Source organism: Ascaphus truei, chromosome 10 (assembly GCF_040206685.1).
Source record: "Ascaphus truei isolate aAscTru1 chromosome 10, aAscTru1.hap1, whole genome shotgun sequence".
Classification (NCBI taxonomy): Eukaryota; Metazoa; Chordata; class Amphibia; order Anura; family Ascaphidae; genus Ascaphus; species Ascaphus truei.
This window is the reverse complement of record NC_134492.1, coordinates 27,291,481-27,319,465: the sequence shown is the minus strand read 5'-3', so window position 1 is coordinate 27,319,465 and position 27,985 is coordinate 27,291,481. Positions and strand designations below refer to the sequence as shown.

The 27,985-nt window shown below is 42.3% G+C and overlaps 1 protein-coding gene across 3 annotated transcripts in view; it reads left to right on the top strand.

Moving 5' to 3' along the window:
- LOC142503696 (cytosolic carboxypeptidase 6-like) overlaps positions 1 to 27,985 on the top strand; it is a 1,053,590-nt gene that overhangs the window by 55,146 nt on the left and 970,459 nt on the right. The window contains exon 2 of one of the 3 annotated variants that reach the window (XM_075616294.1): positions 7,479 to 7,601. The exons of the other annotated variants lie outside the window; for them this stretch is intronic. Coding sequence (XP_075472409.1) covers positions 7,479 to 7,601 — 123 coding nt within the window. The remainder of the gene's footprint in view (positions 1 to 7,478; positions 7,602 to 27,985) is intronic. 3 annotated transcript variants of the gene reach the window in all.

Sequence of the window (27,985 nt, the reverse complement as noted above, 5' to 3'; positions counted from 1 at the left end):
TCCCCCTGTTCAGTATGCAATTTATGACTTAAGATGTTAAATGGTCCCTGAATGCTAGTGATGTAAGAGTGTGTGTGTGTGTGTGTGTGTGTGTGTGTGTGTGTGTGTGTGTGTACATTTATATCTGGAGGGAGGTATATATAAGTTGTTGTTGATTTAATTACTAAGGATACACAAGTTTGTGGGCTCCAAATCCAAAGTTTTCAAATTTGTTCGAAAGTCTGGGTTGGATTTGGGAACAAGTTTAGCATTTGAGCCAAAACCCAAGAAAGGCCCATCCTCAGATTCCTTTTTTTTTTTTTTTTTTTTACAATAAACTAGACATTTTTGGATTTGCAAATGGGAAAGTTTGTGAACTTCTGTAAAAAAATTCAAATTTGTAAAAGTTTGCAAGAAAATGTCCTACTTACTTTTCCCCCCCTATATTTTGAGTTTTGGCGGAGAGCCAAAACACTATTAAAAAAACAAACATACCTTAAACACCAGTGAAAGTACCCACCCTTGATAATAGAATATTCTGGTTCATTTAATGAAAATCTTGGGTAGCACTGATGTGTGAAAATTGAAGTGACCAAATAAATAAGACTCTACTGCTCTGGTTAATAACAACAAAAATCACAAATATATTTGGGAATGCTGCCTTTTAACTGGTCGTATTATACTCTGCAATGCTCTTCTTGTTGTACATTAAATAATCTGAAAATACAAGCAGAGTGCTGCCTACTTTAAGAGTACTTTACTTTCCTATGCGTTATCCTAGAAGCATTTTTTGAAGGAACTGTATGACGAAGTCACATTCTTAAATAGCTCTGGCTCTTAGACGTTATTTATAAAGGTAAAGGTAGTAATATAGACACTTAAGCGACACAATTTATCCCTTCCTTGCATTGCATCTATTTAAGAAGCACATTTACAGCAGATTTCTATATTTACTGCACTTCCCTGTGACACTTGACACAGCACAGAATTGGAATGTACGCTGTATACATTACTGTAACATTTACAGTACACGTAATTTACTTTTACAAATGCCCCCACAGGGACATAATCACCAGGGTGTGATGGCCATTATTGAATATTAATGGCCATTTAGGTGAATGGATGTTAATGGTTGATATTTGTTAACACGCTTAGGCCTAGATACAAAAAAACTCTGTTAAAGCAGAGTTAATATGGCACCCAGTAATAAAAAAAAGAACCCCTGACTAGCTGACCACTTTGGCTTCTACTACTAAGCTGCCGTTTTTTATTTTTTCCTTTTAATATGTACATCAATACAATCCACACAATGATAAGTATTTAGCTAAATTGCCGATCGATCCGTTCTCTTGTGATAGAGCAGCGAAGGTTCGGCTCAGGGTTTCTCTAAATGGCTGTTAGTGTAGCAGAAGAGGACCAAAGATGCAAAGTTCTGTGGGGAAGATTATGTGACCAGGTACTCACTAGATACAATTGGTGCACGTCTAAAGAGAGCGCGGGGCTCATAAAGGGTTGTGCCTGTATTAGAAGAGGAAGGGGATGTGACTTTGTAAATGGTTGCTATAGAAACAAAAATGCTAGTTACATTATAAAAAAATAGATAAAGAGACACTCCACTGGTCTTCCAAAGATTATAAAACCAGTGCCTCTTTTTCTATTTTTGATCTACTTGTGGCTCCGCATCCAGAGGGACCATTGTTCCTGTGCACCCATGGCGATTTGTTACCTGGTATCGTGAGTGCACCTATTTTGGACTATTTGTTACATTATAATACATTAAAACATTACTTCAGAGTTGTTTAAAAAAAAGAAATGCTACAAGTATTTTCTCATAGTACACAACTGATTTATTAAAAAAACACACACATGTAGGATATTGCTTGGTCTGCAACTTTAAAGCAGTAATCCTGCTTTCCTTTTTTTAAATTGTATTATTTTTTATAGCGTTATAGGTGGGAAGCAGAGGGTCTCTGAAGCTGAATCATGTTAATTTCAGTTCAGGAGACCCCCTGCTTCCCAAGATACATACCTCCCATAGGGCAATGCTCCAGCTGGGCAATGTGGGGCTATTGAAATGGTGGATTTAAAGCTCCCGCATCATGTGAGCCAATAGGAAGCTGGAATGTCATCCCTATTGGCCTGCGTGACTGAGAGTTTCAAACTTGGGGAGCTGTTACCTGCACCCCCCAATGGAGTTATGTATCTCAGTAAGCAGAGGGACTCCAGAGCTTACCGCTTTAATTTTTGGTATTTGGCCGCTTCCAATCAATATCGGGAGTTGATCATCATCAAAAGGACTATATTTGTGGTACAGTATTTAGTAATTTTGTTGCCACTCCAGATATTTTTATTAGACGGGATTAAAAAGGCATTATTTTTAGCAGAACAATATTGATGACTTGCACCAAAAAAATAACGCCTTTTTCACCTTGAAAATACTGCATTTTTTATGTATTGGAGTGTGATGTTTATAGGCCTTGTAGCCCTATTTAATGTACACCGGCATTTCTGCTTCAGTTTCAATAAGCAATATTGGACTTCTCCCTGATAATATTTGTAGCCGAATCCCCCTCCTTACCTCCGGGGAGAGGGAAATTGTCCCACTGTCTGGTCGGGCTCTGGAGCTCCGCGCGATCGGGAGTGTGGGGACGGCCATCTTGATGAGGTGCACATGCGCAGTGCGGTGCATGCACAGTGCCAGGAGTGCGGTGGCCACCTTAGGGTGGCTCTGCAGATGCAGCGTGGGACTACAAGTCCCAGGATCCTCCGGGGGGAGGGAAACATCACATGGGGCTGTCCCAGCCAATAGGGCTTGAATGAGAGGAGGAACAGGATATCCTCCGCGGGCGGAAAACCCGTGTGTCAGTCCTGAGGGAGCCAGCAAGGAGGATGGATGTGTCCAGGGAGCAAGGAAGTCCCTGGTCTAGGCCAGAACCTGCCCTAAGGCCCCGATCCCTACTTCTTACTTAGAGGAGTATTGTAGGGAAGGCCCTAGATAGGGACCCTCCTTCTTAGAGACTCACCACCCGCACCACAGCGCTGTTGGACGGACGTCCATGCGGCAACCTGCGGCCTTCGGACAAGACCGCATGTGACCACCATCTGTAAGGCGTGAGGGGATTTATGTTGGAGGCCCCGCTGCGTGGGACCTGATCCAACACCATTGCCCAAGTATTCCCTGGCCTCCAACATTGACCAGGAAGGTACCACCGTGCACCTACACATCACAGGGGGGTAGCGCTACCTCATACTTTGGGGTAGGTTGTGCGTTTGGTCACCGGGTTCTAGGTGCCATGGGCACCCTCAGTACTTTGAGGGAACCACTCATGTTATTGTATAGTGTACGGTACCGTGTGTGTGTGCGCTTTATGGTTCTATTGTGTACAGTAAAGAAGTTATATTATATTCAGTTGTACAGTGTTTATTGCAAACAGGTACAGCAGCACGCATAGTTGCCTGCGCAGTTCCCTTAGGAATAGGGAAAGGGGGCTACATATTTTTTAAACTCTTCATCTAATTCAAAGAAAAGATCGGGAACATTTTCAGAGCAATAGGAATTTTTTTTACAGATAAGTGCTTAAATACTTGCATTTTTAAATTGTTTTCACTATTTTCTCTCTTCACTACCGAAGATGCCAGGTATTTATTGATATGTCATATATACCTGGCATAATAGGTAATTAAATAGTTCTTCATGTGTGCCTTTATGCCTACTATGCTAACTACTTTCCATGGAATGCCTTACTAACCGCCTTGACATACAAGGGGTTAACACCCACATCTCTTTCCTGGGAGGTCTAGCCTTTCTCCCCAGGCAACTACCCCCATCACCCACCCCTACAACCTGCACCCCAACAAACCTAACACCCCTCAATCTACCAACGGCTACTGGCTTATTACGTAAACACCAGCTTAGTAGGCCATTTTACTACAAATAAAAAATAAATCTTCCAAATACTTATTTATGCACATTCAGGATAGATAGATAGTTGGATAAATAGATAGATCCTGTATGTGCATAAATATAAATATATATGTATATCCTAGTAACAAACCAGCACGACCACATCCATTAGTGTAATACGTTTATTACTTCAATATGAAAAGATAGGCACATAGCCACAAGTCACTTGCAATGCTGTTAATGTCATTGACATTAACAGCAGCATTAAGTGACTTGCTTGATTTAATTTTTCATTTTTACATATAAAAATATATTTTTAATAACGTTGTGGCTATGGACTCATCTTTTCATATAGTAATAAACGTATTACACCAATAGAAGAAGTGGCGCTGGTGTTTTGTTACTAGGAATTTTAAAAGATGGAAGGAACCTTATTAATACTAGCTGCACACGCAGTTTTTTTTTTTATATATTTATACTATGTGTTCAAGTGGGCATACACACTTGGACAGGCTGAGGTAGTCAGATATCGCAGCACTGGGAATAAATTGTATTTTAGTATCCTGAGACCTGGCTACAGTGATTTTTGAGTGTGCTATTCTTAAGTCTTTGTTCAATACGAAATATCGGGCATGTATGTGCATTTTGGACCCAATAAATGATTTTTTGTGATCATCACTTGTGCTGTGCCGGTATATTGGATCTCTAGGGATCCTTATAGACTGTAACTATTTACCCTTTACCGTGCACCACACCTGCCTCTGCTGAGGCCTTTTTTTGCACTGTCTGATGCCATTCCCTCTCTCTCTCTCTCCTATTCTATAAGGCTTCATAAAAAAAATCCCTTGGCAGTTTACGCCGCCAGTTTTTTGAGCATTGCTTTCACGGTATTCAGATTACCTCGATTACCTGTGATAACAAAATTCACGGGCGAGTAGCCAGCAGCGTAATGATCGCCTCTCTAAAGGGCTTACCAGGCGATTTGTTCCAGCTGCATAGAGAGAGCCGCCTCTCCCTGCGCATATCTCGCCAGCGATCTAAATATTTTAATATAAGTTTTAATACTAGTGTAGATGAGCAGAGGATCTCCGGAGAAGAGCCGCGTTGATTTGAGGTTCGGGGACCCCCTGGTTCTCGAGATACAGGCCCCGTTATGGGGTGCTGGTATCTCCTATGCATTGTATTCCCACGGTCATGTGACGCGAGACATTTAATTGCATAGGAGATACCGGCACCCCATAATGGGGCCTGTGTCTCAGGAAGCAGAGGGTCCCCGGACCTGAAATCAACATGGTTATGCTCCAATTTAATTGATTGGTTGGCTAGTGGTTTTATTTTTTTTATTGTTTTGTTGGCTAGTGCTTTTATTTATTTAATTGATTTGTTGGCTAGTGGTTGTATTTCTTGAATTGGTTGGATAGGTGTTTATTTAATTTTATTCTTATGTTTTGGAATAACATAATGTAAGAAATGTGTGTAGAGGTACATATAATGAAGACCAATTTGGGTGTTTGTTATATGTTAACCACGTTGGTGTCTGATGGCATTCCTTTGCAATGTATTGGTAGCCTCAGTCCAAAGCGGTTCCATTATTTTGTTCCCTGTGTAATGGTCAGCTCACCCAGCAGAAACAGACATTTATTTTATATTATTTATCAGAGTGCTGTTGGGATGTGATTATAAAAGCTAACATCAAAACACAGCAAAAAAAGCACAATCAACAATCATGATTTCATTTAAATTTGCATTTTATATGCATATTTTGGCCACAGTATGATAAGTTTGCCCACCGTGCAAAGTAACGCCACATCAGGAAAGTCCTAACTCCTAATTGAATGATCGTTTATTTTGTAAGAGACAAGGATGAGGCATTCAGCTCGGAGGACATTGTAATAAGAAAGGGTTAATAATTGACTAAATGTTGGGTTTCAGTACATTTGGATGTGCCCTGACCCTGTTCTGTTTTGCTGTAAAATGATTTGGTGCCATGGAGTTTTCTAAGAGATCCTATCACATACCCCTCAAGTGGCATTTTCATCAAGTGTTAAATTCCTGCATTATTCTTCGTAATGCAGATTTTAACGCCAACTTTTTATTATTGCGCAGATTTTATGAAAAAAATAGAAATGCTAGTAAATATGGTGACATTTGTGATTTAAATACGCATTCTTTTTTTTCTTTTCTTTTTTACCGCATACACTTGAGTATTGAGTAATATATTGTATGTAACGACATTTAGGTAATCTGGGCCTTTGAATCTGTCTTAAGTAGCTTCAAATAAATTGTTGGTTCCTAAATCACACAGAGCTGGCACTGTATAGGTTTCTGTGTGTATGACAGTGAAGCAGTGTAGTACTGTACATCATTTGTCTACAACTGTGCGTTTATATTTAGATGGTGTGTTATCAAACTCTCCCCCCTCTCACTGGCTCTTATTCAATATGCTCCTTGCCAGCACAAATGTAGGTCCAATTCATGTAAAATCGAAAAATAAGCACAAGCAGAGTTGATTGCTGCATTGACATGTTTTTTTGTCATTTAGTATTATTTACATGACTGAATGATTACATAGAGGTATAGGAGAAACGAGGAGAGGACATACTATATTTACACAGCACCATTAAATGCATCATATATGAAAAATGTACTAAATGTATTTCATTGAATATTAAACAGACTGGTTGCAGGGTGTTACAAAAAACGGCTTGATACAAAGGCAGGAAGTGCGGCCAAACCAGAGGTTTTTCTTTGAAATATTCATACTGACTCAGACTTTTTACTCCCAGTCGGCAAATAAATTCCATCCTCAGTGGGAGTAATTCCAATAATGAATCCCTCCTAGACTACAATTACTGTAAAAAAAAATGCAGTAGTTCCGCTGATAAAGCAATACTGTAAATATATTGTCAGAAAATATGTAGCAAACATAGATTTACAAGGGATATTAATTAATATAATGTAATTCTACATTGCTTGAAATTTTGATTTAGACATGTCAAAACGTCAGTATTTATATGACTTAAAGATTAATATGAAATGTGAATGTGCTTGGCACCTTAATAATAGGAACAGTTACAGTAAACGTGATGGCTTGTCATGTAAACTGACACTTTCTGCTGGTGTATTCTATTTAAAAAATCTTGGAATATAACCGTTTAAAACCGTGAACGGAAAGTATCATCTTCATATTCATGTTATGTCTTTCACTTTTTCACAACTTACTATTTTACAAAAGGCACGCTTCACTAACATGTGGAATGTTTACTAATGGAAAGAAATCACAAATGAATAATTTATTTCTAATGATTAACTTCTTATTTCTAATTACAAATGTCCTAACTGCAATGAATAACTTTCTAAGGTGGCACATATGTGAATAATGCATTGCTTCACAATATGTGCCAGGCCCCTGTTCAGTAAAGTAACCCATTGCTACCTTAATCTAACTAACTAACTATAACTAACTAACTAACTAACTAACTAACTAACTCCTTTAGTGCAGAATAGACTTAATTTCTGTACTTTGAGTGCAATATACCCATTATTAAAAAGTACTGTATCATAAATACATTTTTATTGTATATATTTGAAACAGGAAATGGAATGGGTACTGAAGTTGCCATATCTGGAAATGTTAGCAAATTGGTTGTTTCTCCTCCCGGCTTCTACGGACAACCGAAAAAGGGACATTTAATATTTGATGCCTGCTTTGAAAGTGGTAAGTATTACAACAAGCACCAATAATCTACAAATTGAAAAAGAAAAATCTAGATTGGTGGGCTCAATGATCCATCGTTGGTAATTGTCTGATAAGGATCTGTGTACTATGTATGAAGGTTTTATATACATTTAGCTATTATTTTTCAGTGTAAATGTCTGAGGCCCTATGCGTGGACTTACTGTAGCACCGCTCACGTCATTTGGGAAGTGTTAGTACCCCTATATCATAATGATATGTATCTTAGTTTGCATCTGTAATTGACACATTTTTGTCTTTTTCAATGAGTCATTGCACAACATCTTTTACAAACTGACTTATTATCAGTAGTTGGAAAATTCTGTGTGAAAAAGGCTTACCATTGTTACGGGAAACAGCTAATATAATATTGGTACTTCACTTGATTTCTCATGTTATGCAGCTTTAATAATGTACTGTGTGATTCCGAAACTAAATTCAAACCGGAACGCTCTACAGGCACATTATTGTCACGGGAGACTCCTGTGGCGAATAGTATCTCGGTGGCCGGAACAGCAGGAGCGTAGTAGGGGTCACAATCAGAGGTCCGGGCAGGCGGCAGATAGCGTAGTCGGGTAACAAGCAGGAGTCCGAGGCAGGCGGCAGAAGGCGGAGTCGGGTAACAAGCAGGGGTCCGAGGCAGGCGGCAGATAGCGTAGTCGGGTAACAAGCAGAGGTTGGCAACGAGGAGACTGGAACAGGACAGGGGAGCAGGGACTGAGAACGGGGAGCAGGGACTGAGACCAGGGAACAAACAGGGACAAGCCAGATTACCAGCAAGGGCCTTTACTATGAACAGAATCAAATACAGGACTGGTACAGGAACAGATCAGGATCAGAGACAGAAGCATGTGCATAGGAGTCTGACTCAAAACAAAGGCAAGGGAACAAACAGGAAGCAGAACTATAAGACAGAGAGAGGAGCAACAAGAAGACAGACAGTGGAACCCAGAGCAAACAGAAAGCAGCAGCACACCCGGTGGACAAGGAAAGAACTATGGCTAGGCAGGAGTTCTAGGAGACCCTGACACATTATTAAGAAGGCATATGAATCAGGTTGGAGTTATTCATCAACCTTTTTCTCCTACCTACTGTAGATTGAAGGTTTACGACTGATGTAGAAAAATACTGATGTAAAGAAATGTAATCTTGTCTTCTGTGTAATTACGTTTACCTAGGCTTCTGCCTTTGTGGGTTTCTTTCAAATAACACTTCCACCTACTATTTTCTCTGTTATCCATATTGGTTTTTTTTGTTTTTAATATTGTACTGCCAATGTATTCACCAATGTATATTCTAATGGAATACACAGTAGTCCATTCCCAAAGCTCTTACATGGAAAGGAGATTATAGGTGCCCTCAAAGTCTCTAACTATTATACTGCTGGTGGAAAAAAAATGTTGCAGTATTGATGTCATTTTATTTTGCCTACATTTGTATATTAGAGGGGAAAAAATATATATATATATATATATAGATATATATATATATCCTTATATATATATCTATATATATATATATATACAGTAGTTGTGATGTGTAAGTAACTGAGAAGATGACAATTTGGTAACAATGGTAAAGATTTAGTACAATTGATTGAATTAGGAACTTTGGCTTTTCCTACCCATCGTAGAATGGGAGGGGGACGGGCGAATGGTGGATTCTGATTTCCAGCTAGCGAAGGAGGCTGGAAAATGGTTGATAATTAAAGGCAGAGATAAGCTGTGATTAATTAATAAGCCTGTTTCAACGAGTCAGACTAAAAACCTGGACTGGATTTGCTACTCCCCATGCGACAAGCGCACGATATAGCCTTCCAAATGCCATATGGGTACTCTATGTACTCTAGGTGAAAAACGGCCACTATAAGGCTGCGCTTATAGTGACGGCGACAGCGACGCGACATCACGGCAAAACAAATGCATTGCTGCCGTTGCGTGCGCTTATAGTAAGCAGGATGGTGTGACGGATTAGTCGCGATCGCTGGAAGTCATCTCTATTTAATTTTCCAGTGACCGTTGCCTGACCGTCGGGTCACCGTCGCCGGCACTATAAGAGTAGCCTAAGATATAGTTGAGCAAAAAAGGGGAGATGACAATTTGGTACGAAGGTAACAATTTGGTAATCATGTATTGAATTAGAAATGTTCGCTTTTCTTACTTATTATAGGATATGTAAGGCAGACTATATAAGGCTGAAAAAGGTTGTTACATATAACAAACGTAAAGAGTGTACAGCAGCATGCAGGGCACGAAGCAACCCTGTAGGGGAAACTATGGCTGCCACACTGCCTTTCCTCTGGGTATACTAAAGGAAGTAGCACTATATGAATAGAGGATAGGAATTTTAGGTCCCTAAGAAGGACTGCTCTAGTGGTTGGTGGGCTGGAGAGGGCTTTGCACTGCACCGGCAGATGTCACAATTTGACAAGGAGAGGAGCCTGGCAGGCGAGGGTGGCACAGTGTGGCAAGCCTTTTGCATTTGCCATGTATTGTGCAGGTTCCGCCAGTTAATTGTTGATTTTCTTTGAGTGTTTTTAACGTACTGTACGAGTAATGCCAAGTGGAACCTGTGCAGTTTTCTCTTGATATCTGAATTCCACATTCGAATTCTCTCTCTACTTGTCAAACAGATGGATTTCTTCAATTGAGACATTGCAGAGTGAGGTGTCTGTCGTGTGTTTTTATCTAAACAGATTCTCTGGTAATTAGATAGATGAGCTGTAAATTACAGATTTTTTTTGTGTGTGACTGAGATGGAAGCTGGCAGTGAATTAATATCTCTTTGGATGCCAGTTTCAATACATACTTCATTTTTATACTTACTGTCCCCTATGTACAGTACACAGTAGTGCTGTAACATAAGACACATTATTGAAGTGGAAGACACCTTATGGACCATTCACTACAATGGGCTGTAAATTGTCTTCCAGCACTGGAAGTTGTCTAATGACCTAGTACCACTTAGTAAATAATGCTCACGGGAGTCTATGAAGTTTAAGAGGTGGAGCTAAGAGGTGCGGTTCTGTTAAGGGTTTGGGAATTGTTCAACTATTCGAGCAGTTCTGTTAAGGGTTTGGGAATTGTTCAACTATTTGAACAGTTTATATCGTTATCTTTTGTCCAAATGAAGAATAGATCAATGATGTGTTGGAAGTTTTCCTGTCTGTTTCTGACGCAAATCTGAAAGATCAGGTTTATATCGGAAGTTTTGTTCATTTAACAAACCATTGAAATGTTATCAGTCTCAGATATGTGACAGTCTCATGTGTCACACTTATAAGGTAGCTATTGATAAATACAGTAACAGGCAATGTATTTTTTTTAGCAAATGCTTGTTTACAATTGATTTTTTCTATTTCTGTTTATTGTTAGGATTAAATTGTTTGGAATGTGGATGGCTTGTTTTTAGTACATTTTAGGATTGGTTAGCATTTTAAATTAATTGTTTTGTTGGCTGGTGGTTTTATTTATTTAATTGATGTGTTGGCTAGTGGTTTTATTTATTTAATTGATTTGTTGGCTAGTGGTTTTTATTTAATTGGTTGGCTAGGTGTTTATTTAATTTAATTCTTGTGTTTGGGAATAACATAATTTTTTATTCTTTTGCTGTTTTGGTGATCATTTTTATTCATGTGTTCTATTAGGTTTTTTAATTCTATTGTTGGGGTGTTTAGGTGCTTGTGTATTTCTTTTATTCTTGTGCATTTTTGGCCTTAATGATTTGTATTAGTTTGACCATTGAATACTTTAGTGACTTATCATGCCCATATTATATGGGTATGATGAACCACTGTGCCAATCAATGGGTAGAGGGTGGGTATGGTGGTTAGAGTGGTTAGTCCTCCAGGGTGTGTAGCGGGGGAGGGTGGGTTAACCCCTTAATTACTATAGTGGTTATTAATCAATAAGATGATTAAGCGGTAGGGGCCATTAGATTGTATTTTTTCATATACTCTTGCTAGCAACGGAGAACATGGACCTGGAGTATGCTGACGAAGACACCCTTCATGATGGCAGGAATAAGTAGAAAGTTATATTGACTTTATGCTGGCTGGCTAATGTTTGATTTTATAATGGGCAAATGAGCGATTATCCATATCTGGATTATAGTTATTTTGCCCATTAATGTACTTTATGTGTTGTGGGGAGTTGTCGGGGGTAGAGGAGGTGGCTAGTAGTGTTATTGGGTTTTTGAATGTTTATTGTGGGTAGCGAGGATGAGTGAAGTTTGGCCCTTGGTGGGTGTTTATACCTACTGGTTGGGTAGCGGGAGGGGTTAACCACTTCATTACCTTAGCAGTATTAACCGCAAAGGTAATGAAGTGGTTAACGCCACCACAACCCCGCCCTCGCAAGGCTTAAACAGCCACCAAGGGCCAAATATCACCTTCACCCACCCCCGCTACCCACAATAAACATGGCATTGGTAGTTAACCCCTTCATTGCCTTGGCAGTCGGTCGCTAAAGTAATGAAGTTGCCTGTAAATGCATTTTTATTGCATGGGATTCATGCCGGGGGTCTCCGGTGCTGATATCAATGGGTATCAGCTCCGGAGACTCCCGGCATCAATCCGATGCAGGTAAAAAGCATTTTTTTTCTAAATCCTGTCTCGCCACCTCTCAGCAGTGTCTCACCAGCCTCATACCAACTTTTCCTGGCGTGAGGATTTTGGGAGAAACTTGCCATTCTAGAGCCGCGATTAGCCTTGATAAACTAATCGGAACTACTAGAATTGCACGAGTTTCAGAACCTGCCGATAAGTGGCTTATCGCCACTCACCCGGCGATCTGTTTTGGACGGCTGAAATTTTTTGAGATTCATGCCTTTATCGCCCACTTACAGAGGCTTACAGAATAGCAGTAGGCATTTTGGCAGAAAAGGCCTCGATAAGTGGGTTATTGAGGGTTATAGAATAGGCCCCTAAATGTTTTTTTCCCTCTTTGATAAAGTGAATAATGCAGTAAGGGCCATATTTACCAAGTCTTGATAAGCTGTAAATCACATTATGGTTCATTCAAGTTAATTAGCTGTAAGGTGCCTTACAGCTTACAACAGTTCAGTTTTGTACAGGTATTAATCAGCAAAACGTGAGTGCACAAAGATGATCTTTTGTCATGCTATTTGTGCCAAGTTCTCTTTATTGATGTTTTTCACAATATTAAATGACAGTAGCATCCCATTTCTATAGGTCTGCAAGAACATAACATAGAGTAGCATATTGCAATTTAGTATCATTTGGTATATTTGTCCATTAGAGTCCCATTTTCCTAAGTGGGCCAACTCTCTGTCACAGGTATGTTGAAACTTGTGGACACTGAGCAATTTATGCTTTGTTCACAATATTTCAAGAAGAGGTTTTTCCCCTTTAGAAACAGAAATTAAACATATGCCCAGCTCTCATCTGATCAGTGAGCACACATGTGCCAATTTATTATTAACATCAACTATAATCTCTCTGCCACTTATCATGCTCATTAGCCCTTGTACTGTATCTTATAAAACACACTTCAAATAATGTGTATAAGGCCATCAACAGTTCAGTTTGCCTTTTATTAGGGGTAGGGTCTTCTGAAGGCTTTAGAAACTGTTCTGATACCATGATACTAGACTTACTGTACCCAGGCCTTGATTCTGGGGCCATGCCTCTCCCATCACCCACAACTTAAATACTAGACTTCGAAAAAAATTGGTTGCAGAATTACCCCTATATGCCAGGCTACATGGTCCAAAGCACATACAAACCTGGAAGGTCACTCCCATACCGATGACCCAAGCCAGGTATGACACCACCTTCCCCCATTACCACCATACCGGAGGTTCACTCCACCTCCACACAAGGAACCAACTCTGACAGCAGCTCTTCAACATAGAACACCTTCCTGCCATGCTGCAACAAAGTAATCACACAACCCAATTGGACATCACAGAATAAACAACTACAACCCTCACACCATCACAATCCTTTCCCATCCTTCTTTTGCACTCTTTTTTTTGAATGGGGTATAGCATCAATGTAACAAAAACAATTTCAGCTGAATATAGCAGAATATAAGCATGTGTAGGTCTGAGTGTATCTTTGTACATGTGTGAGGATGCAAGTTGTTGTATATAATTGAGTATTTATTTAGGAGGTGTGTATCAATGTGCATCAGTATGTTAATGTTGTGTATCAGTATGATAGTGAACTTGTGCAAAGGAGTTGAGGATCATCAAATGCTGGCATTAGGGACCAGTATCTATAAATGACAACCAGTGCCATTAAAGTTTGTGCTTATAAAATATTTGTCCTGTCTGATTTTCTGTGTAGGTACAGGTGGCCTAACCGTGGGGTGGGGCTCTTACCTGCTGAGACATTCATAGCTAATTCTTGCCATTCTTTGCAATATCATGTAGGAGACAAACAAGTCCAAATACACTGCCCATCAATTTATCAGTAGTTAAGTTAATTGATTTTAACAGAAAATAGGTTAGAATCTGGAATTAAATGTTGAATTATAACTACATTTTAAACATACAATTTCCATTTTCATTTACAGTGTGTGTAAGTGCAATTAGCATTTTCTATTGATTTCTGTTATTTTAAATGTGATACAAAATCTTTCACCAACAATTCAATTAACCTACATCATAATGTATTCTCCTTATACAGTAGGTTTGTCTGAGATTCCCTGATTGAGAAACTGTGTTGTAGATGGTAAAATTAGAAGTCGTTCTGAATAGATTTCTTTGCCTTTTATTTTATCTGCTGCTACTAAGATTATTCTCCATACATCTGTTGAAAATGTCTTTTTATGCTCACATAAAAGGAAGCAGAATAATTTCTATTTTCAGCTATATTAAATGACATGGTCTAATTTCCTGATTTTAAATCACATCACATTTTTTATTTTACATGGAGTTTTCAGCTGCTTTTACCGTCTTGGCTATAAACGCACTCATTACTCTGCCTTTTAAAAATGAGCACATATAACTTTTATTTCAAAATGGTATAAGTTTAAGTAGTTTGACTCTGGTGAATGGAACAGGTAACTCTGTGGGAGCTGTGAGCCAGGAATAACGCAATCAAAAAACTCAAACTTGTGTTATTTCGGCATTGTTTATTTATAAAATGTTTTACCTGGAAGTAAAACATTGAGAGTTACCTCTCGTTTTCAAGTATGTCCTGGGCATAGAGTTAAGATGACAAATGGTTACAAATGCATAGTTACATAAATGAATAGGGTATACATTATATTCAAGACATTGCATGCACAGTTAGAGATAATATATATTATAGGCATCTGTAACAGTTAAGAACTTAGACTGGTGGGGGCTGTGAGAGTCTCCGGTAGATTGTTCCAGTTTTGGGGTGCACGGTAAGAGAAGGAGGAGCAACCGGATACTTTGCTGAACCTTGGGACCATGAACAGTCTTTTGGAGTCAGATCTCAGATGATAAGTGCTGCATGGAGTAGGGGTGAGGAGCTTGTTCAGATAGATAGGTAGGTTGCCTAGAAAGTATTTGAAGGCAAGAAAGGAAAGATGAACTTTGCGCCTAGACTCAAGTGATGACTAATCTAGTTCTTTGTGCATTTCGCAGTGATGTGTGTTGTACAGTAGTTGCATTGGATAACAAAATGGCATATTGAATTGTAGAGGGTATCATGTTTGCTAAGGTGGGTTTGGAGTGCTGAGCCGTATACTATGTCCCCATAGTCGATAATTGGCATTAGCATCTGCTGTGCGATATGCTTTCTGACCAGCAGACTTAGGAAGGCTTTGTTCCTGTAAAGTACACCTAGTTTGGGATAGGTTTTGGATGTCAGGGTATCAAGGTGCATCCCAAATGTTAAATGGGAGTCAAACCATATGCCAAAGTATTTAAAACTAGTAACAGGAGTTAGGGTGGTGTTAGCGTTGGTTCTGATCTGGAGCTCAGACATTGGAAGCTTTAGAAATGTAGCCTTGGTGCGAAATACCATTGTTACAGTCTTGTCAGTGTTTAAAAACAGTTTGTTTTGGGAAATCCAATTTTGAAGTCTCAAAACGTCAGATTGAAGTATGTGTTCAAGGTCGGAGAGGCTAGGGCTGTGTGCATATCAGATTGTGTCATCTGCATACATGTGTATTGAAGCTCCTTTACAAGCTGTAGGAAGATCATTGATGAACACTGAGAAGAGTAGGGACCCTTACAGAAGGGGTCCTTGCAGGACACCACAGGTGATGTCCAAGAGGTTGGAGTTAGAGCCTGAGATGGACACATGTTGGGATCTACATGATGGGTAGGAATGAAACCAGTTTAAAACATGCTTCCCTATTCCAGAGCACTAGAGTTTGTTAAGCAAGATAACATGATCAACAGTATCAAAAGCCTTTGCAAAATCTCGGAATATTGCACCAGTGAGTTGTCCAAGTTCCATTCCACACTGGATTTCATTGCAAACTTTTAGCAGGGTAGTTACCGTGGAGTGTTTGGGGCGAAAGCCAGATTGGAATTGGCTAGGGAAATTTGTCTTGGTATAGTAATCGCTTAATTGGTAGTGAACACATTTTTCCATGACTTTGGATAGTATTGAGAGAAGAGAGATTGGCCTGTAGTTTGAGACAGTGTTTTTGTCCCCACTTTTGAAGATTGGGACAACTCTGGCAGTTTTCCAGGTCTTAGGGAAATGGCCTGCAGACAGAATAGAGTTGACTATGGAAGCAATTGGTTTGGCAATGGCTGGGGCACATAGTTTTAGGAACTTAGATTGCAGTAAATCAGGTCCACATTGGCTGCTTAGTTTTAATTTGAGGAGCACTTGTGTAATCTTGTATTCTCCTCTTCGGATACTGGGACAAATTGAAAATTGTGAGCAGTGTTGGGAGAGGTTGGGGCTATAAGGGTACTCTCACAGTGATGTTCACATTTGTGGGTTGGGTTGCTTTTCGTTAATAAGTTAGTAGCACACCCCACAAAGTAATCATTGAATGCATTTGCAATGTCAATGGGATTTGTCAGAGTAATATCCTCCTTAGTGATATTACTTGGTTGTTGATGGCTAGAAGGCTGGAATATATTGTTGATAACCTCCCAGAAGTTAGCTGGGTTTGATGTATTCTGGTGAAGATTTTTAGAGTAATATTGTGCTTTTGCATGTCTTGTTTGTCTTGTGCACATATTCCGAAGGCATCTGTAGTTATTGAGATCCTTGGTAGTGCCCTTTACTTTGTAGCTTTTCCACAAGGCATACCTGAAATGGTAGAGTGCTATAAGGTCAGTTGTAACCCATGTAAGGTGGTCACCCCGTACTCTTATTCTGCGTAGGGGAGAATGGGTATCACAAAGTTTTAAGAACTCGGATTTGAAATAGTCAAGCGCAGAATTGTGACAGTGCTCGTCTCAAATCAGGAGGTGGACCCACAGGGCTGAGGTCATGATGCAAATAAACCGACCACAACCCAGGGACAGAGTCCTGTAAGAGTATCCGTAGTCAGTATGAAAGCAGTGGTCAGGGCTGGCGGCAGAGTTGCAAAGTCTAAGCGACAGGCAGAGGTCAGGGCTTGCGGCAGAAGTGCAAAGTCGAGGAGGCAAGCGGAGGTCAGGGCAGGGGAAGGCAGCGAGGTCGGGGTCACGGTCCGGGGTCATCAACAGGAATTCAAAACAGGCAAGAGGGTAAGGCGTAACTGCAAAGACCGACAGGAGCTGCTAAGAATCCTTACAGTACCCCCCTCTGGAGGAGAGACCTCTGGGCGATCTAAGACGGTTTGGCAGGAAATCTCTGATGAAACGCCCGGACCAGGTTGGAGGCATGGACTTGATCCATGAATTTTCCTCGGGTCCATAACCCTTCCAATGGACCAAGTACTGTAGCCTGCCACAGGATCTACTGGAATCCAATTTTTGGCTCACTTCAAATTCCTCCTGGCCATCCACCAAGAACGGTTTAGGAGGGGGAGGGTAGGAGGAGAGAAGGTGTTTTGGATGAACGGCCCGAGGAGGGATGATCCCTGGGAGTAGGTTGATTGCATAGTCATAAGGTCGATGTGTCGTTTTTTTGTCGAATACGTCGGCAAATTCCTGGTACAAACTGGAAGGCATGATGCTGTTTTGGGAGTGCTGTCTGTCCAGCTCCTGTGTTGTGACCCAGGGTGGTCTGAGTGCCTACCTAAAAGACACTTATGTAAGTGCATTACTTTGTGTTTTTTTTTTTGTTATTAAAGCATTTTACACTGTATTTGCTTTTTCTTGTATGTGGGAGTCCCCTCCCTCCTTTTTTTCTTGTGGATCATTTGGGATATCATCTGTGACGGTGTGAAGAATTTACCTAGATGAATTCATAGTTGGTTAGGCTATATAAGCGATCTGCCTGTTTATCACGTGGAACACGTGAGTCTAACATTCAAAGATTAACTCAAATTATTTAAGATTGTTATACTGTACAGTGTTGCACTATTCTTGTTATATTTTTTTTTCTATGTTCCTTGATGAAATTTGCGCCCCTGTATTTTTGCCATTATAAAGCAGGCGACCAGTTCCCAAAATGGCCACACAGAGTAGAAAGGGCAGGAGAGGCAGAAAACCTGGACCGTAGTGAAAACCCGGCACAGCTTAAGCAGAATCCTTACAGAGCGCAGAATCAGGGTTGGGATTTAAGTCAATTCTATACCAAGGGCAGTTGGTACGGTCAGCCAGAAACTGTTGTGGGTTAAAGTTTCTAAATGGTGGTTTCATTTTCCTAACACAGTACACTATTGCATGGTCACTGAAAATGTCAGGAAGGATGCCAGAGGATTGTATTCTGCTGGGATTTGATGAGAGAATCAAATCTAGCAAGGAATGGTTGTGAGATTTCAGGTTTGTCCGTGTGGTTTGGGAAATGAGTTGCGTTTGGTTAAGTGACTTCAGTTGTATCTGGATTTTGTGGTTTTTAGGGTCGAGCCAATTGTAGTTGAAATCCCCAAGAGTTAATTCAGAGAGGAGATGGAGCAAAGAAACTGGGTGATATCAGTCAGGGACTGCAGAGGGGCTTTAGGGGCGGTAGATGCCAGCAACCAAGACGGACTTCGCAAAGGGGAGGAAGATTTTGCCAACTAGGATTTCAAAAGACGGTGGGCTTAGGGGGCAATTTAACAGTGTAAATTGTAAGGTGTCTGCAATATAAAATAACACCCCTCCTCCTCTCTTTGACCTATCTTTCCTAGAAATGGAGTATCCCTGAATGGCGATATTTGATTCAAGGATTTTAGGGGTTAACCATGTTTCTGTGAGAAAGCTGGCTTTGGTTTTATGCATAAGACACCATGCCCTTAGTTCATCCAGTTTGGGCAGCAGGCTCCGTATATTTATATGGGCGACAGATAGACCTTTTTGAAATTTGAAGAGGGTATTCTCAGGGGTATGGGATAGAGTTGAAAAGGGAGGGCCTGAGTTAAATTCAATATCACCTGCTAAAGAGAGTACTAGTATGAGTAGAAATTTGAGTATTTGTTTGCAAGTTGTAAATTTGTGGTGTTTGCCATTAGAGTGAGCAGTGGTTGGTATGCTGGTTTTCAGAGTGCTCCACCAACATTCAGTAGATAGTGCAAGGCTTTTGAGTAATCCAGGGTGTATGGTAGTTAATGTTGCATGAAGCTGTTGTGAGCCAAGTGAGTGTGTGCAGACTAAACAGCAGAGGTATGCCTTCTCCTTGTCAAAATGTTTTGCTGCATTGCAATGCTAGGGCCTATTCAGGGTTTGCAGAGGGTGGAGGGGGGGGGGGGGGGAGGGGCAGTTGTGTGCAGTCAGTGTTGGGAGAGGCTGCAGAAAAAAAAAAAGGTGTAAAGGGGGTGTCATTGTAGCCTACTAGTCTATGTAGATAGGTTGTGTTATATAGTTAAAGAAGCTGTGCACATTCCAAATATAAGTACGTACTGTGTGCTCTTCCTGAACACTGATGTCCAAAAATTATTTTTGTCTCCTGACTATAATTTTCGCTGCTGCCCCCACAACTTTCCACTAATATCCTACCATGCTCATAAAACAGAGACAGATATATCCATAGCGCTAGCTAGAGTTCTCTTTGTGGTTCTTACTGTAAATTCCAGGGCAGCAGTGACGGACTATAAACGCAACCCTTGTTTTATTGTATTTAAAAAAATGTTTTACCAGGAAGTAATACATTAATACATCTCTAATTTTCAAATACGTCCTGGGCACAGAGTTATGATGACAATACATGATTACCTTAAATGAACAGAGGTTATACATTATATTTAAAGACATTTTATGAACAGTTAGAGATAATATATGATTATGGGCATATATAACAGTTACAGACAAGATTAAAATGTGATTCAGTTGAAGTTTTGAAAGAACGTACACTGGTGGCAGCTTTGAGAGTCTCTGGTAGGTAGTTCCAGTTGTGGGGTGCATGGTAACAGAAGGAAGAGCGACCGGATTCTTTGTTGAACCTTGGGGCCGTGAACAGTCTTTTGGAGTCAGATCTCGTGTGATAAGAGCTGCGTGTGGTAGGGGTGAGGAGTTTGTCCAGATAGGAGGCTAGCTTATCCAGAAAGTATTTGAAAGCAAGACAGGGAAAATGTACTTTGCACCTGGACTCAAGGGATAGCCAATCTAGTTCTTGGAGCATTTCGCAGTAATGTGTGTTGTAGTTACATTGTGGGACAAAGCGACATATTGAGTTGTAAAAGGTGTCTAGTTTTCTAAGGTGAGTTGGGGTGCTGTACCATGTACTATGTGCCCATAGTCTATAATTGGCATTAGCATCTGTTGTGCAATGCACTTTCTGACCAGCGGGATTAGGAAGGATTTGTTCCTGTAAAGTACACCTGGTTTGGTATAGGTTTTGGATGTTAGTGTATCAATGTGCTACCCAAATGTTAAATAGGGACCACGCCATATGCCCAGATATTTAAAACTAGTGACAGGGGCTAGGATGGTATTAGAGTTGGTTATGATTTGACGCTATTTCATTGGTAGCTCTAGAAATGTAGCCTTAGCCACAAATACCATTGTTACAGTCTTGTAAATGTTTAAAACAGTTTGTTTTTGGGAGATCCAGTTTTCAAGTCTTGAAAAATCAGATTGAAGTACGTGTCCAAGGTCAGAAAGGCTAGGGCTGTGTGTATATAAGATTGTGTCATCCGTATGCATTAGCATTGAAGCTCCCTTACAAGCTGTAGGTATTGTAGATCATTAATAAAGACTGAAAGAGTAGGGGGCCCAGAACAGAGCCTTGCGGGACCATGTAGACAACATCCAAGCGTTCTGGACTTGACCCCATCATTAGCCCCTAGACTGAACCGGAAGTTCGTAGTTCATCATGTTTATTTTGAGTGTGGACTGATTTCTGAACTCCCCCTAACTTTGTTTATTGATGTAACCCACATGCAATTCGTTACTTGCACCTCTGGCATTGAAGCGGTTAAGCAACCCCATCCGGAAATAAAACAATTGGGCCATTTGTTTAAACAAAAAAGCATTTGAAAATGACCCCAGTTTGCTAAATAATTTGATGCGAAAATAATGCAGATTGTGTTGGTTCCATGTTTGTGTCACTCCGTGGCCCTTGATTAATGACCCCCTGTAGGGTTTTTTTTTCAGCTGTTTGCCTTGCTGAATTGTCCTTGGTTCTGAAATTGCTTTTTTGTATCCCAACAGCAGAATGTTTTTATAGCACGGCTGGGGAATATGGAGATAAATCTTGACTGTCAACGAGATGTTGTTCCTTTGCACTGAATTTCAGAGAGTAGGTCTGTATTACGGCACATCCATAGTAGGCTATTCATATCTGCAAAAGATGAGCACAGAGCATTTTTATTTGATTTGCGTCCTTGTCTGCCTGGACTTTTGATCAGTTTTTATTCTCATTTCGAGAAACTGGGTATAGTTTGGAGGCTGACAAAGCATGTGTTGTTGCCCTCCACTTTTATGATCGACGAAGGAATAAATGATGTAACTATTCTTATTCCATGTATCTATATATTGCGCAAAGGATGTATATTCTTACCCTCTAATCCCTAAATTGGTCAGCCTACTGAATCTACAGAATTTATAAGCACAATAAAATGAATATATGCCTGAAGAGCTTACAATCTAATTTGTGGTGCTCTGAAGCATTGGGTTAGGAAGAACTCGTATTGATTGCAGTTTAGCATTTCTTATAAATAAGATAAATGAATGCAAGAATGAAAGATGTAGCAAAGGTTAATGCATCTGCTCATAATGTAAAATGTTGCGTTATTTCCATAGGATTCTAGGGCAGTCAAAACGCAGACTATCATAAACTACCCTACCTTAATGCAATCACCCCAGCTACATTTGTATATTGTTCTACTTGTTTGCCTGCCAAAATCAATAAATATGATGTGCATTATGATTTTTAGTAATTTCACCGTAGCTTCTATCAGTTGGGGTTATGTCATTTTAAAGACGAAAAACAGCAGTACATGTATTAAGCCCCTTGATACAAGTTAAGGGTTAAGTATAAGTAACCCCCTATCCCTGTGCCTAAGGGAAACGCAGGAGATCACGCGTGCTGCTGTACCTGTGAGGCTTACAGGATGCAGTGCAGTGCCTTCACCTATGAGGATCCCAGCGTAGGCGGGATTGACTCCTCATAGGAAACAATTCTCCTGAATAATAATACAACCACTGTATATAAACACACTTTACTAACATAATAATACAATTATGCACACTTAAATAATGCAATTCAACACAATGGTGGTCCTCCAAAGTACTGAGGGTGCCTTGGGCACCTCCAACCCGATGTCCACAAAGCGGATCCCACCCAAAGTGTGTGTGTGTGTGAGGGCAGTGCTACCGCCTCCTCTCCCCCCCCCCCGTGAACAGTCGGTGCACGTGTGTACCTTTGTGGGCACTCCTGTACCCAGGGGATCAAAGAACAGTCAGGTCTCACACTGCAGGGCCTCCGACATCACTCCCCTCACACCTTAGGGTCCAGGTCTGTGCACGTGGTGTGAGCTCCAGCCGGACGGTCTCACACCAGATCAACAGCAACAGCAGTCTCCTGTCACTGAGCACTATAGGGAAATCCCTACCGCTAGGGGCAGTCCCTACAATACTTAATCTGTGTGGCTCAGGGCCTATCTGGGGCCTAAGGGGCAATATCTAGGCCTAGCCCAGGAAGTCACTTTTTCCCTGGACACTACCTACTCCTGTCCTGGCTCCCACACGACTGTCTCCAGTCCCGCAGAGGATATCCTCCTCCTTCCTTCCTGTTACGCCGGTGCTGCCCGCAGACCAGACCCGTTCCTTTCACTGAGGTGAGGAACGTATAGAAGCACGCACCCGCAGCAAAGGGAGCGTGTCCGGAGTGTGGTGATATTGGCGTTGCCAGGCCAGGTGTATTTCGCTAGCAATACTTGCCGGTACCGGTGTAGAAATGCCGTTATCGTTGCCGTTAACCAAGGTCTGGGATTGGAGAATACGGGAAGGTTGTTTGTCCAAGCAGGGGTCTAGAGCCAGAGAGAGAGACGTCCGCCAAGCCAAGTCGTAACCTGAGTGAATGAGAGAGAAAACGCCAGAGTAGTAATCCAAGTGAAAACTATGTCGAGCAATGAATGATAGGAAGGACTGGCATTATAAAGTGTGGCTGACCAATCAGAAGTGAAGGCAGACCTGGAGGACTGCGTGGAGCCATCCTGGATAGGTTCCCTTGATTGGCAGGCAGGTGAGGACTCTTGTCTTGACAGGAGATCATATTACTGTGTTGGGGGCGGGTCTTCACTGCCAGAGCAGTGAATAAATTAACTTCGCCCGGCGCGCGCTGTTCAGGCGCGCGCCCGAGCAACATGGCGGCCGCGTGAGGTACTGCAGGAAACCGGGGACGCCGAGGACGACGGGGAGCCCCCAGAACCGACGGAGGTGAGTAGCGCTGGCGAGGGGTGCGCGCCACGGCAGCGGGAGGGAATCTATCAGCAGAGGAACCAGGGCGCGGGCGCCGCGATCCCTGATTCCTCACAGTACCCCCCCCTTCAGGATCGGCCTCAGGACGATCCTTCCATGGTTTTGATGGAAACTTCTTACGAAAGCGTTTGAGGAGTCCTGGAGCATGAATATCTTTCAGGGGTACCCATGACCTCTCTTCGGGTCCAAAACCTCTCCAGTGGACCAAGAAGTGGACTTTACCTTTAGAAAGACGGGAATCCAGTAGAGCCTGTATTTCATACTCTTCGTTACCCTGTACCATCACAGGATCTGGTTTCGAAGTGTGATCCGGAAAGAGGCTACTGGAGATAAAAGGTTTGAGAAGTGAGGTGTGAAAGACATTCGGAATTCTCATGCTTTGAGGAAGTTGGAGTCGAAAAGAAACCGGATTAACCTGCTCCAAAATAGAAAAGGGACCCAGGAACCTAGGAGCCAATTTGAGGGAAGGCGTTTTGAGACGGATGTTCTTGGATGATAGCCAAACCTTGTCCCCGGGTTTGTATTCGGGTGCTGGACGACGGTGACGATCAGCCTGATTTTTAGATGTCAAGGATGCTTTTTGTAATGCAGATTGTATTCTGGACCAAGAGTCTTGTAGAAGAGCAATATGTTCGTCCACGGCTGGTACCCCAGAGGATCTTTTAGTAATAGGTAGGCGAGCCGGATGGAATCCGTAGTTGATAAAGAAGGGAGTCTCGTGGGTGGACTCATTCCTGGAAGAATTGAATGCGTACTCAGCCCAGATAAGTAATTCTGCCCAGTCATCCTGAGAATTAGAGACGAAGCACCTTAAGTATTTCTCGAGGGATTGATTAACCCTCTCGGTCTGTCCGTTGGATTGAGGGTGATATCCAGAAGAAAAGGAAGACGAGATACCTAGTCTCTTGGTGAAATTTCTCCAGAACTTGGAGACGAACTGGGAACCCCGATCGGACACGATGGATGTAGGAATCCCATGGATCCGGAAAATCTCTTTGGCAAAAATATCCGCAAGGACGGGTGAGGAGGGCAATCCTTTGAGAGGGATAAAGTGTGCCATCTTGGAAAACCGATCTACTACCACAAGAATGGTATTCATGCCATTCGACCTAGGTAACTCCACAATAAAATCCATCGAAATGTGGGACCAGGGACGCTCCGGAATAGGTAAAGGTAAGAGAAGACCCTGAGGTTTCTGACGAGGAATCTTGTTACGCGCACATACCGGACAGGACCGTGTAAATTCCAGAATGGTTTTAGCCATATTGGGCCACCAAAAGGTACGACGGATGAGATCCAAGGTTTTCTTGAATCCAGGATGCCCTGCCGAACGGACGGCGTGTCCCCAGTCCAGTATTTCAGGGATAAATTTGGGTTCCACATACAAAGAGTCTTTAGGAACCACAAGACCGGACGGGAGGTTCTCTTGAGACTTGATGATCCTCTCCAGATTCTTGAATGCCACAGCTGCTAAGATTCTTTGTTTAGGGAGGATGGACTCAGTGGTCTTCTCTGATCTCTCTTCAGAAGAGTATTGCCGGGAGAGAGCATCCGCCTTGACGTTCTTAGTGCCGGGAATGTATGAGAGAACAAAATTGAATCTAGAGAAAAATAACGACCAGCGAGCTTGGCGAGGACCTAAGCGACGGGCATTCTCAATGTACAATAAGTTCTTATGGTCCGTAAGGATGGTGAAAGGCTCTTTTGACCCCTCCAAAAGATGTCTCCATTCTTGAAGAGCCATTTTGACGGCCAAAAGTTCCCTATTGCCCACGTCATAATTCCTCTCTGCCGATGAAAATCTTTTGGAGAAAAACCCGCAAGGATGAAGTTTATCCTGGGAAGAAAATTTCTGCGACAGAACCGCCCCAGCCCCACAGTCCGAAGCGTCAACCTCTAAGGTGAAGGGGAAATTCGTGTTAGGGTGTCGAAGGATGGGAGCAGAGACAAAAGTTTGTTTCAGTGTCTCGAATGCCGTGACAGCTTCTGGAGACCAAGATGAAGGGTCTGCACCTTTTTTGGTCAGTGCCGTGATAGGAGCGACAATGGTGGAAAAGTTGCGGATAAACTTCCGGTAATAATTAGAAAAACCCAAAAACCGTTGAACAGCTTTGAGGGAATTGGGTTGTGGCCAATCCACGACGGCCTTTAGCTTTTCTGGGTCCATGGCCAAACCTTTGTTGGAGATGATGTATCCGAGAAAAGAAGTGGTAGACTGATGAAAAATGCACTTCTCCATTTTAGCAAACAACCGGTTCTCGCGGAGGCGTGAAAGCACAAACTTCGTATGGATGATATATCTCCTGTAAGTTTTGAGAAAAAATAAGGATGTCATCCAGGTATACAATGACAAATATATTTAGAACGTCACGAAAGATGTCATTGATGAAGTCCTGAAAAACTGCCGGTGCGTTGCATAACCCGAAGGGCATCACTAGATATTCGTAGTGTCCGCTACGGGTGTTGAAGGCAGTCTTCCATTCATCACCCTCCCGGATGCGGATGAGGTTGTATGCCCCACGGAGATCCAGTTTAGTAAAGAGATTGGCCCCCTGAAGTCTATCAAAGAGTTCGGAGATGAGTGGGAGTGGATAACGATTCTTCACCGTGATATGGTTCAGACCCCGGTAATCAATACATGGTCTGAGAGTACCATCTTTCTTTTTGACAAAGAAGAATCCAGCCCCCGCAGGAGAATTGGAATGACGTATGAAGCCCCGCTTAAGATTCTCACGAATATATTCGTCCATAGCTTTGGTCTCGGGCAACGAGAGAGGATAAGATTTGGCTTTCGGCAAGGTATAACCAGGTACCAGATCAATCGGACAATCGTAGGAACGATGAGGAGGTAGAAGTTCAGACTGAGCCTTGCTGAAAACGTCCAAGAATTCGGCGTATGGAGAAGGCAACTCCCTCAGAGAATTTGATGTATTGGCTAATAGAAAGGATGGTTGCTTGATAGAGGACAAAGGTTTTTCTGACCTTGACCTCAAGTTAATAGGGTTATGAGACACCCAATCGATGAGTGGATTATGCTTCTGTAACCAGGGCAAGCCAAGCGTGATAGGTGTTCCTGGGGCATGAATAACATCAAAACCCAGAGTCTCTTTGTGAGAAGGAGTAGAAAGGGTGATAGGTCCGGTCTCTAAGGAGATATAAGCCGGGGTGAGAGGTCGATTATCAATCCCGACCAAGGCAACGGGAGAGTCCTTCCTGGAAAGCGGAATTTGATTTTGCTCAGAAAAGGTTTGATCTATGAAATTCCCTCCTGCGCCGGAATCGATAAATGCAGCAGTGGAGGTGCGGAAAGTCGGTCCTGAAAGAGAGACGGGAATAGTCAATCTTTTGGGAAGTTCCCTTCTGGGAGGGGGACAAGGAGATTCAGTACCCAGAGAGCGCCCCTTCGTACTCACTGGGCTTAGTCGTTTCCCGGAGACGGAGGATGGTTACGGGTACGCTGCTCAGAAGCTCCGCAATGATGGCACGATTCCCCAGTAGAGCGAAGTTGTCGTGACGGTACCCGAGGTTGCTGAACTCCAAGTTGCATCGGCTCTGGAGCCTCCAGCGCCGGTAACGGGGATACGACGGGTCTCTGGTTAGTAGAGAACCTGGAAAAGGAAGCACGGAAAGACGTAGCCCGGGGAAGCTGACGCTGAGCGCGGCGTACCTGAAGGCGCTGATCCATACGAGAAGCCAGGTTGATGAGATCCTCCAGTAACTCTGGCCTGGTGTGGGAAGCAAGTTCATCCTTCAGAGACTCCGATAGACCTCTCCAGAAGGCGGCGACTAAAGCCTCCTGACCCCAATGAGTCTCAGCTGCTACGGTTCTGAATTCCAAGGCGTATTGACCCGAAGGCCGACGTCCCTGTGTAAGCTCTAGCAGGGTATCAGAAGCAGTCTCTTGACGTGCGGGGATATCAAAAACCTGTCGAAAGTCCCGTCTGAAGGCCGCGTAATCGCGGGTAATATCAGGGCGTAGTTCCCAGATCGGAGAGGCCCATGCCAGTGCATTACCTGTGAGCAGACTATATACGTAGGCTACCTTTTTCCGGCCAGTAGCATACAGCTTGGGAGCCATCTCGAACTGGATCTCGCACTGGTTGAGAAAACCACGACAGGTGTGTGGATCCCCTGCGTAGGGCCTTGGAGCCGGAATCTTCGGAACTGAAAATGAAGTGGAAGATAAGTCAGACTGCGCCGGGGGTGCAGCCGCAGGCGGAGCCTGTAAAGGGCGGTCCGATACCTGTTGGGAGAGGAGAGCCACTTGATCCGTTAAGGCCTGTATTTGTTGGTACATGGCCGTCATCATAGAGTCCACAGTCTGGTCTGCGTCTTGTGGGCTCGACATAATGTTACGCCGGTGCTGCCCGCAGACCAGACCCGTTCCTTTCACTGAGGTGAGGAACGTATAGAAGCACGCACCCGCAGCAAAGGGAGCGTGTCCGGAGTGTGGTGATATTGGCGTTGCCAGG